Here is a 12,452-nt window from a genome sequence, read left to right as displayed (position 1 = left end):
ATGAACATGGATAAAGTAGGCTAGTGTGAAAGAAATAGACATGGTGAGGCAAAGAATCAGGAAATTAAACATCGAACTTTAAGGTGAAAGACTCCCCACCGTTTGGACAAGGACACTGGCTTTGGTTCCAATGGGTTCCAGTGACAGTGGCGGCTGGCATAAAGCATTATTAATGACCAAGGAAACTGGCCTTCAGGCTAGGCGTTAATTATATCACTGGAGAGCTGGGGGAGAGCGAACACATAGGAGTGCAGGGCCACTCCCTCTGTTGTGTGTATGTGTGTTTTACATTGTTAAGTCATTACTGCCCTCATTTCTAAAGAGAGCCCGCATTGATAGATTGCTGGAAACACTCCCTAATATCAGCCTTTCTGAGACCCTTTCTGACTTCTGTAACTTTGTTTTTCTGTTCGTCTTATTCAAGTCAAATTGTGTCCAATGTGAATTGTCTGTGTTGAAAAATCTGGCAACATACCTTTAAACAAATGAGATGAAGATAGCAGCCAAGGCCACACAGTTCAGTTTATAAAACAGCTCTGTTTATTCGCTCGAGCTAGCATGTCCTTGAACTACCTGTCTGTCCTTCTTACCAGAATAATCCATTAATTTAATTTCACTTAATTTATTTAATGAAAATTTATGCTCTGATTCAGCATTTCACATTTTTCACCAATCAGGCTATTGCTACAGGCTAGTGTTTTCATCATTAAGCCTGTCTTAATCGCCACCATCCTTTCTGTACACTGGCACAGATTCACAGTTTAGTGCTCTGCATGCCATGTGCAGAGGGTGTGTTTTTGATGCCCTGGCGCCTGCATGTGACAGTTCCATCGGCTCTGTGCAACCCTCCACTCTTTGCCGTCTCATAGCATCTGTGGCGTTGTTCTTTAAAAGGCCAGCAGCAACTCGCTACGTATCCCCTTCAACACAGCTCCGAGTCGGTCCTCCTTACAATTGCCCCGTGATTTTTAAAGCTGTGGCTGAACAGTGAAAAACATGCTTAATGTGGCTGAACAGAGCACCAGACAAGGTTATTTACTCACCCTGCTTTAAGTATTTGTCGAACAGGACAGATGTCAGCTGTGAATTGTCAACATGTGAAAAAAGTATTTGAAAAAAATATTTGTGTTTTTTCGTTGTTGTTTGTTTTAGATGTATTACTATTTTTTATACCACTGCTTAAAATCAGGACTATCACTATATCCGAATGCCAATTCTTGATAATAATGACTAAAAAAATGATCCTTTAAGTTCAGTTAATGAATTCTGATTCTATAGAGAGCAACTATAAAGAATAATAGAGAATAAAGAATATTATAATAAAGAATTTCCACACATTTAAGATATATTTTAGGTTGTAATTTCCAATACCTAAAAGTATTCACCACCAGCATTGTTAGCTCAGTGTTCCACATTCCTTGTTACTTTTCTTAAAATGTATTCATTACCTTAATTAATCTCCAAAATAAGTAATTTGTTATATTATTTGTCGCGCATAATTACATACAGTTCTATAAACTGAGGCAAAACAATATCCTAGTAAGGACAATCATACAATCTTACTTTTAGTGTTTACATTCAAAGTTGAAAACCATCTGAAAGCGACGTCCCCATGTTCATCACACCAATTCTCCTGCAGGAACATGAACAGGTAAAAATACAGACTCCTGGATGTAGTTTGTACTTTTACTACTACATTCTTATTTTTTGGGCAATAAAAACCAACGCAATGCCTGAATCTCTACTTCTAAAGATGTAGACTTTGCCACCCTTTTCCTAAAAACTAAAATTCACCAGCTGGGCCAACGTCCTCATTTTAGGTTTGACAGCGTTTTAGTAGGTAAAGGTGAATGCTTGGACATGAATTGAGCTGCGGTTTGGGGAAGGCCTTGACTGGCGATGGCTCCCGGGCCTGGCAGATCCCCGTGCACTAAATAGAAGTGAAGAAGTTAAAGAATTGAAAACAAAGAGGGAGGGTGGGGCACGTAAACGAGAATAAACAGCTTGTAGAACTGGGGGAACCTAGATGACAACCGGAAGGAGCGTGTTTAGAGGTCCCACTCCTGAAATTCCGATACTCCAATTAGATGTGAGAAACATTGCAGTTAACTAAAATAAAAGTAAAAACTAGACTTTTGAAGACAAATGCAAATTAACTGAAATGATATTGTGAATTTGGAAAACCAAAATAGAAGTGAGTTTTAGTATCTGCTAGTCTGCTAAAAAAAATATTATTACAACATTCCCAATGAGACATTGATGGATGTGTTTATTGAAACTCTGGATGTTTACAAGATTACGAGGTAATGCTTTCAAAAACTTAAGTGCTTTTATTTTAATATTGATACTTATTTTCCTAAATCTTACCTCTGACATAAGCCCTTTATAAGATAATAATTAAAGAGACTAAACTAAATTAAACTAAACATCCATCCATCAATTTGCTTCCACTTATCCTTTTCAGGGTCGCGGGGGCTGCCGGAGCCTATCCCAGCTGTCATAGGGCTAAACATATTTTAAAAAATTACTTTGAATGAAATTAAATGGAATTAAAAATGAAAATAAAAATGAAAATAAAAATAAAAAACTAATTAGGAAATTAAAAAAACAACAACTATGGTTACTCTGGATTTCAGTACAAGTGCAGGAAGAAAAAGTCCTGTTTGGTGTTTTTATTGTTTCTGTTGATGCATCCTGTAGAGAACTGAAAGAACCTTTATAACAACATAATTGCAAATGTAATGTAATTACTGAATTTAATGCAATACAGTAACATGTTATTGAAAAGTGTAATGTGATTACAGTAGCACGTTACTGTGTAACATGTTACACTAAATACCAGTATGTACGGTAGACAGTAAAGAGAAACACAACAAATGATATTACAAATATATTTAATTTTATGAATTTAGATCCTTAATTTAAAAGGAAGAATAAATGTTTTCAATGAAAATGTAACAGATTATTATCAGATTATCTTTACCTTGTGTTCTTACATTGTAATTACATATTGCCTTTACGTGTCTGAACTCTATTATAGAGTATCCCAATCTTTTTATGATTTGGCTGTATGGTAGCCCTCCTGTGGTACTTTGCTTGACTAAACATTATAAAGACTTTTGTGGGCTGTTGACAGCCTTTGTGGACTAAATTGTATATAAAAAGCTATTTGAGAGATGTAGATTTGATTAAATTAAAGCATAAAAGTAAACTATACCTCTCATATCACAGTTTGTGCAGACTCCCAATTTATGATATCAGCATTCATCTGTCATTTTTAAATATCAGTATTAATATCAGATTGAGGTTTATTAAACTGAAGTGTCCACTGTCACTCTCACCCAGTGTACATCTAGTGACTAATATCAACTCTTTTCTTCACATACCAGTGTTCAGGGAGCCCTACACAGTCCGTGTGGCCGACCAGCGCTCCATGCGGGGTAATGTTGCCGTGTTCAAGTGCCTCATCCCCTCAGCTGTCCAGGAGTATGTCAGCGTTGTTTCCTGGGAGAAAGACACCGTCGCCATTGTCCCTGGTAGGAGATTCAGCCACTCATAATCAATGATTCATCAAAAAGCCCAAACTAAGACTGCAGACAAAAGCTTCAGGTTCATTTTCCAAGTTCATGCTCACTCTGTTTGTGTCTGTGGTTAATAATGGGAAGCAAATGATCTAATCTCATTCCACTACATAAATGGAATATTTGCAGGTGGAGAAATAAGAATTTTCTCTGTTATTGCAAATGAAGTCCAAGCTTTAAATCCAGGGATGTTTTTTTGTTTGTTTGTTTGTTTGTTTTTTTAAATGTGGTTTGCTTTCAGAACGTAATGGACTTTCTTGTGATTGTTGATTTCTCTTTATCAATAATAATCAATCTATTTGTGTTTATTTGTGTTGCTGGTACTGGTCCCAGTGAGAGAAGATGACAGAATGCCTCATTCATTCAAAAATAAGGCTGATGAAATGGCCTTTGCCTGACACATTCCTGGCTGCTCAGTCACTGTCACTGCTGTGGTTCAGAGCTGTGTTCTGTGGATAAATCAGACATTAGCAGACATGTGCTATTTGTGTTTGTGTGAGAGAGAGAAAGTGAGAAAGCAAGAGAGAGAGAGAGAGAGAGAAAGAGGAGGACCGAGGGGTGTGTGTGGACTGGGGTGTGTGTGTGTGTCTAATTTGATGTTATCACAGTCACCTAAAAGAGAGCAGCAACACCTCTAGGGCTCTCTTATGTCTGGTGTTGTTCACTCTGTTTCATCTGATCCTCTAAACAAATCATTCACTGTCTAACTGAAGAGTGAAAATATCAGTATGGGCCTCCTGCGTGCTGCTACGCTTGTGCATTGGCACTCGTGTGTATCTACAGTATGTGTTCAGGCTTGTGTTGCAGTGTTAACATTTGCTCCATGGAGCAATGGCAAATTGCAGGGTGTCAGATGAGACTGTTTAGGTCAGATGATACGCATTGTTCTCTGCCCCTTATCTTGCTCTCTGATACAGACTGCCTGTTTCATCTCTCAACACTGTGTGTGAGTGTGTCTATAAAGGTGTCTGTGTATTTGTGTGCCTCTCTATATTGCTCTGTCCTTCACACAGGAGCAGTCATTGATCCAGCACAACTATAGTAAGTGTGTGTGTGTGTGGCCTGAGGGGGGTTTCCAGTCTGGATCGATAAAGCTTGCTGGTGGATTCCCCTCTCTCTTGTCACGGATCCCTCAGTGTGAGAGTGGTGAGACCGGGCCAGTCTGTTTGACTCATAGCTCTGTGTGTGTGTTTGTGTGCGTGTGTGTGTGTGTATGTGTATTTGCTAAAGCCACTGTATCATGGCTGTGTGCAAGAGCTCAGTGGGAGTATGTTATTGATCGCGTGATGGACGCCTTTGGTAAAGCATGCACATATAGACAAGCAAAAGTATGCACACACACACACACACACACACACACACACACACACACACACACACACACACACACACACACACACACACACACACACACACACACACACATTTGAATGAGCAGCTCTTTGAGCTTTCAGCTGTGACCAGTTCATGTTATCCATAATCTTTAAGAAACAAACTATACATTCCATTGATTCCATTTGAATGAATTATCACTGCACGAACTACAATAATCTGTTTCATTTTCAATAACTGAAACACAATTTTTAAGGTGAAATGATCAGTCAGGTTATCAGTTGTCACTATTTCAATGATCACCATCATAACTTTCGATCACATATTTGTTCTTCTTGGATTTTTCTTGTTCTTATTCTTTTAGATGATTATAAATGGTCACTTTTACATTTCCACACATATGAAGATGTCTAATAAGGCATCTTTAAACAAAATGGTTAATTGATTTTCCAATTGTTTACTAAGTAATATAATCCCGAAATATCTGAGCTGGCATTTCAAAATACTTGAGAGTATTTGTTTTCCCTTTTTCCTTCGCTTCCTTCTCTTCTCTACTTCTTCTCCTCTCAGTCCTGATGAATACGTTTTATTGGTGACACAGTGCATCTCTTCTTCTTTCTGTCCATCTTTGGCTTGATGCCTCCTCCTCAACCCTGGTACAGACTGGTGGCCCGTGTCAGCATCATAACCACACACACACACACACACACACACACACACACACACACACACACACACACACACACACACACACACACAAACAGAGACACAGAGGATCCATGTGCGGGCCCCACCTACCCCACTTGCACTCCACCATACACCTCATCCATCTATCCATCCACTTCATCTATCAGCTCCTGGTAGCATGTACAGCTTTCAGTCTTTCGATAGCGCTCGAGATGCTCTAGTGGTTTGCCATTTATTAGGGACACTGTATGCCAAGGTATTGGCTTGACAGGATGATACATGTCAAACAGACGGCTGTGTTGGTCAATAAAGCTAAGTTTGAATGGGCTTTGATGAAGAGGCAGGAGGGTGTTTGCTGACAGCTGGCCTCACTGTGAGACGACCCTGCCTGGGTGTCATGTCACTATTTGACAGCCAAATCTGTTTGCGTTGAGGCCTGTTCGTGGAGCGATTTGTGGGGGAGTAGACAGATAGATAGACAGGCAGACAGTCAAACAGTGCGAAGCTTTGCGTGTTGACTGGCTATCGTGGATTTTACTCCCTTGTCATATTCCTCCCCTTCTCGTGCTACTTCTCTATCTAGCCATGCCTCTCCCTTTAATTGATGGTTTGCTGGTGTTGCTGTCGGTTAGAAAATTAACATTTGTTTGCTTGTCAGTTAGGGAACTGAAAGAGTATGCTCTGACAGCGATGTGTACGAAGGAACTTCATCCGTGTGTATGTGTGAGTGTTTGCGTGTCACTTTGTTAGTATCGCTCTCCTCCTCCAGTTGGAGCTTAAAACATTGTGAGTTTTATCTGGTCGCCATGGTAACGGGTGCGATCCGGCGGGCGGAATGAGGAAGGTGTGAGGATGCATCGCTGCCTGATTTTTATAAGTGCATCACCACGGTTCATCTCCACCATACTCACACATGTGCACGCACGCATACACATACAGAGGACATATCAGCATATGTAGCATCTTTCTTTCTTTATTTCCTGCATTGCAAACTGTATAGTCCATCATCCATGGTCTGGATTAGGATGATGAAGCACTGTGTGTGACTTGTCGGTGACACTATGTGCCTGTGTGATATATATATTATTATAATAAACCTGTTGCCCACTCTGTTAACAGGGACAACAGCCAATATCTAGGAGCTTCCAGTGTAGAAGGCAGATATTTGAGCCAACACTTCCTAATCCGTCCAGCAGAGTTTATGAATGCAGGTACATTAACAAAGCTGTGTAAATTTTGCTCTCTACCTGCATGCAATCAAACCCCGCTTAAAGATGATTGGTCGTTAGAGGTTCAGTTGCAAACACACCTTGGATACATATTATGCATGTATTGTTATCGAGAATAGCTAATAACTGACCTAAAACCGTACAGCAGAATTGTCAAGCATATGTCAGTTTACTTTAAGTATTTTGGAAATGCATGCCAAAGTTTTACACGTTTGCACTGTAAAAGCTTGGGTTTTATATGGTGTGATCATACTTTTCCTTTGAAAGATGATCAGTTTTTCTCCTGCCATCCTGTAACTATATGTATTTTCTCACTTGTGCATGTTTTCTTATAATCCCAGAATGTGTCCCTGATTTCTACATCAGGCTTGTGTCAGGGGCATAACACTTGTTGCAGCACTCGAAAGGGCCAAGGAAACAAAAATGCAATGTGCAGACTTGGATGTTAATTTTAATCTTAATTTTAATAAATGATTGCCATGGGTTTAATTGTATTTGTGGGAAAGGAAATGTCCAAAAGTAAGCAACACATTCAACAATATCATCAGCATCTGTGATTGGACCATGATGTAGACATAACCCCAAACTTCAGGATTTTATGTTTCTTATAGACCTGCTTTTTCTCTTTCTCACTTTCTGTTTTACCTCTGCCTCCTAGGGTTCTCTTACTGCTTGACTTGACATTTATTCCTCTCAAGTGCTTATCAGGCCCACTTGATTGCCTCTTGTTTTGCATCATTATTTTTCTTCACATTCTGCTGTTTTCAGTGTGTCTGCCCTCTTCCTTTACTAAAATACTGAAGTTAAAATAGAAATATCAAAGTTTGCCAAAAGACATTTACAGGAATGGTCTTTATTTTATGTAATAGCTACACATGAAGTCAGTGTAGTCTTTTTAATGTTCCTTTCTTTTGTGAGGCAGCTGAGTCAGTTCTGCAAACTGTACACACTTAGATATAATGTGCTTGCTTCATTAGAGCCAAAGAAACTACAGCTTATTTGAATTACACATTTACATACTGTGGTTGAATGAACTATTCAGGTGGCATCTGAGTAGCATGCTTCATTAAATGTTAATGAGAACATTGTGAGTCATATTACAGCATTAAACCAGGGTAAGGGATAAAGAGATTAACACACACAATTAAGTTGTTTTCGTTTATCTTAAACAATGTATGGCTTCTTAAAGAACAATCTTTATTCGTATGAGAAAGAAGACACTAGCAATGTTACAATATTTTTGAAAATTGTAATAGATTGAACAAGCAAATAGAGTCACAGAACAATACTAAGTGATTGATTAGTTGATATCGCGGGAGATAACAACAGAAAGCGTAAACATCGAGGGTGAAGAGGGTGTGGAAAAGTGTGACGTCTGTGTTTTTTTGCATTGATTGAGGCTGTTTAATCCCCCTTCTCTTTCACACACACTGCCTCTCTCTCTGTGAAGTGTAGCGTCACCACAGCTGCAGTAGCTTCTGTCCCAGTCTCCATTTTGTAGCCACTCCGCAGAGGACCTGTACTCTTCCCACCCCTCTGTCTTTCCACTTTTAACTTTATCCCTCTCCCGCCCTTCTTTTCTAGAGGCACTTATTAGGAAATAGTGAAGTGACAAAGCATCGTCTTTTTTTCTTCCACTCCATCAGGCCTGAAAGTGAACAACAGATAGGCTGAAAAATGGCAGAATAGGCAGAAAAAGAGAGAGACAAAGTGGCACAAAAGCATGACATGTTAAATTATGCAGATGGGAAAGTGGGCATAGGATGCAGGGATGATGGAATGAGGTGGGTAGGTGTATGAGGACATATAAGGGGTTGGACAGATGGACAAAGAAAGAGGTGTGTGCGCTGAGATTTCCTGCTGTCCCCAGCACCCCAGGGAGGGAGAGAAGGCCAGAGGCTTTAAAGCCAGTGGGGCCTACCATTAAAGATGCATCTGACAAGTACTTAATGCTCCCCTACCTCCCCTCTCCCCTCCATTTCTCATTTTTCTTTAGACTTTCTTTACTTGTTCCTGTTAGTATCTAACCATTAACCATTACACACATGGTGCACATCTATGTGTGTTTGTCTTTAGAATGGTTACCATTCATACCTAGGGTAAAGGTGGGGGAAGAGGGCAGGCAGGGGGGTAACTGTGGAGGGGAAATGGGTGCTGTTTACTTATTGATGTGTATTTATGGGCTGTGTGTGTGTGTGTGTGTGTGTGTGTGTGTGTGTGTGTGTGTGTGTGTGTGTGTGTGTGTGTGTGTGTGTGTGTGTGTGTCCGATTCTGGCAGTGATGCATGTTAGGTTGGGTTATTTATTCAGCACTCGTGTTTGGATGTTTTACAGAGAGAACAGGTGCAGAGTGACTCTGAGCTTGCTCTGTTTGAGCGGACTTTGTGTGCGCATGTGTGTGTGCGTGCGTGTGTGTGCTAGCTGTGTCAGTGAGACAGACAGAAAGAGAGTCAGACACAGGGGCATTCACTGCTGTCCAGGCACTGATAGGGCCGCTGTGTTTGTCTTTGTGGATAACATGATTTGAATATTGAAAAGAAATTCTATTTTGTAGATTTCAGATAGATAGATATAGATAGATAGATAGATAGATAGATAGATAGATAGATAGATAGATAGATAGATAGATAGATAGATAGATAGATAGATAGATAGATAGATAGATAGATAGATAGATAGATAGATAGATAGATAGAAAGTACATGCTCAGGAACATGGATGTTCTGCATAGAGATTGAAATGGCGGGAGAGATGGAGGGAGGTTGAAGGAGGGAGAGAGGGAGGTAGGAAGTGAGAGAGGGTTGTGCACGAGGAGAATTTCAATGGCACTCCAATCATGCAGGCAGTCTCGTTAGCCCAGGGAACATTTGCATAGCGCTTCGGCGAATTCATTTGGCGTTACTCAGAGAAGATGGCTCCCTTTTTCTCTCAGCTAGTTAGTTATTCATTAAGCACAAGGTGTTCAGAAGCACATTCACGCGACTTTCTCATGCATCCGTGTGTGTGTGTGTGTGTGTTTTTGTGACCTGTTGACCGGTGTGCCTTTCATGTTACACTGTATGTTTCTTGTTATATAGGCTTTGTTGCAGATCTACCTCCCATGAGGTTTGCATATTTATGACTGACTGGATACGTGCCCTGGATCTTTCCACGTATATCCTTACAATACTGACTAGGTACATGCCAGCAGACAGAATTGCTGTCAGATATTGTGCCAATTGCAGAGCCAACGTCAGAGCATTACTCATCACCCACCGTGATCTCGCCAACAACTTCTTCCTCAAGTAGTGACGCCGGAGCTTTAAATTTTATATCGCTGCTGCCTTTCTCCTCCTCTTCCATCCCAAGAAGCTAATTAGGGGAAAAAAATACATGATAGAGGTTCAGACAATTAGATTTTTACCTCAGATCATCACTAATGGGGAGCATAACTTGCCTAAAAAAGCATGTCACTTGTAAGATTGGTTAGGATTGTGTGTGTTTGTCAGGGGTGGGAGTATGGGTGGTGTCAATGAGGAAGCAGAGCCAGTAAGTGAAGATGACACACATAATGAAGAATGCAGTGGATGTGTTATTCTAATTATCCCACTGACACCTCCTTGCGATCTAATGTTGTTTGACAGTGCACAAAAACCATGGTGAAGAGCTGCACTTGTATGCACATTTGTGTGTGTATGTGTGTGTGTGCTGGGTGTGTGTGTGTGTGTGTGTGTGTGTGTAAGTGCGTGCGTTGGAATCTGCAACCAGGAATTTGCAGTGACAGTGTTTGTCACATGTGCTTAAGCTGTAGGGTGAATTCACTTTGTGTGACCTTTGCTTAAGTTGGTCTGCTGCTCATTTTAAGTAGGCAAACACCATAGTTTGTGTTTGACACGAGTTACTTATTTCACCTTTATTTGAAAAAAGAGAACTGCATCATGTATTGGCTTCAAATGGTTGAACTGCACTCTTAAGTAGGTGAGAAAACATGAGCTGGAACTGTTTAAAGTTAGGAAAAAAAACTGTGCTGTGGGCCAATATTTATTGTTTTCTTCAAAAAATCAAATAGTGTATGATTGGTGAAACCATACAGAAGCATGTTTTAAGTAAACATTTCAAGCTATTATCTTAAAATTTCAACTAACTAAAATAACTTGAAATTTCAAGTCAAAATTTGGAGATAATAATTGAAAATTCAGGTTTTTCTTTTTTAATGGCCGAAATAAGCTTCCATAAACACCACCAGCTGATTAAACTAAAGGAAAAAAAACGATTTGGAATTAATTGATTAATGGTTTAAGTCATTCTTGAGACAAAATGAAAATACCACAAATTCCTAACAGGTTTTATAGAAGACGATTTGCTTCTTCTTTGCATCATTGTCGACTTTTAGAAGTTGAGATGTTGTGACAATTTTCTGCCATTTGTGGACAAATTGGTTAATGATAAAATGTGAGGCTTTATCATTATTGATCATTTTCAGTTCAGCCCTGCTGTGTACAGAGTGCAGTGTTGCCATTAAACACTGAAAATGTTTCATTCGGAGTCAAGAATATGATGACTTTGACGACTGTAATCGCAGCAGATAATGCTGAAGTTGAGTGTCGGCAGGTCGAAAAATGTGTCTAGTTGTTACATTTGTGTTAAAGAAAAGGCTACATAAGCAAAGGAAAAGAAAGAAAACAGAGCATTCCTATGTGCATCTGTAGTTGTAGACATGCATGTGTTTCTGTGTATTTGTGTTTTTAGTAGTGCGCTGGGGGCAGGGCAATATGAGAGATATCCTGTTCCAACACATCCCCGCTGGAGCTGACTTAATGACCCATGACCTGAAGATGTACATGCTAGGAGAAGAGAGAGGGAGGGTGCAAGGAGGCAGGGTAGCTGAAGAGGAAGAGGAGGAGGAGGAAAGCAGAGGGGTGTTGGACCGGGAACAAAATGGATGAAAATTAAAGCAAATAAAGCAGAAAAGAGATGAAAATGTGTTCTGCTTGATGCATTGCTCTCTATTTCTTTGTCCTTCCAGTCTCTTTCTCTCTCTGGAACACGTCTTGGTCTGACCAGCGTCGTGTCCATCTGCTTGAGGAGCTCCTCCTCTTACCTCTCTTTGTCTGCCTCTGGCACTCTTCTCACTTTTCTGGATCCACTTCTTTTCTTTGGGCTGAAAGATCACAGTTAATCAAAGTCAGGATGGCGACAGCCGACAGACCCATGACACGCAGCCCACAGTGGACACAAGCAGAGGCAGTAAGGGAGAGACAGAGTGCTTCAAAGTAAAAGGACAGCGAGATAGCCGTAGAATAAGAAGACAGGTGAAACAGGTTTGCACATTTGACCTGCACTTCCTTTTTTTTTAGTCCTTCTCAATTTTTATTTTACCCTTTCTGACACTTGCCATTTTTATTGGATTTCTGGACTTTCCCGCCCTTCCCACTCTTTCCCTCTAACCTCACATAACCTCTGTCATATCTGTTAAATTCAGATGTGCATCTGCCTGTGTGTGTGTAAGTACATGAGCGCATGTGTGTGAGCCCACTGATCTCCCTTGTCAGCAGTGCCATCTCTGTGTTTTATTAATAGCTAATCAATGAGCTCTCTGGGATCTATGAGATGGCCTGAGGACTCCCATAAGACATATGCCTCCG

General features: G+C 40.3%; 1 protein-coding gene across 1 annotated transcript in view; it reads left to right on the top strand.

Moving 5' to 3' along the window:
- The window catches only part of dscaml1 (Down syndrome cell adhesion molecule like 1), a 113,821-nt gene that overhangs the window by 15,536 nt on the left and 85,833 nt on the right, over positions 1-12,452 (top strand). Inside the window, exon 3 of the mRNA XM_026191298.2 lies at positions 3,390-3,536. Coding sequence (XP_026047083.1) covers positions 3,390-3,536 — 147 coding nt within the window. The remainder of the gene's footprint in view (positions 1-3,389; positions 3,537-12,452) is intronic.

Source organism: Astatotilapia calliptera, chromosome 14 (assembly GCF_964374335.1).
Source record: "Astatotilapia calliptera chromosome 14, fAstCal68.1, whole genome shotgun sequence".
Lineage (NCBI taxonomy): Eukaryota > Metazoa > Chordata > Actinopteri > Cichliformes > Cichlidae > Astatotilapia > Astatotilapia calliptera.
This window is presented reverse-complemented; position numbering and strand designations above follow the sequence as displayed.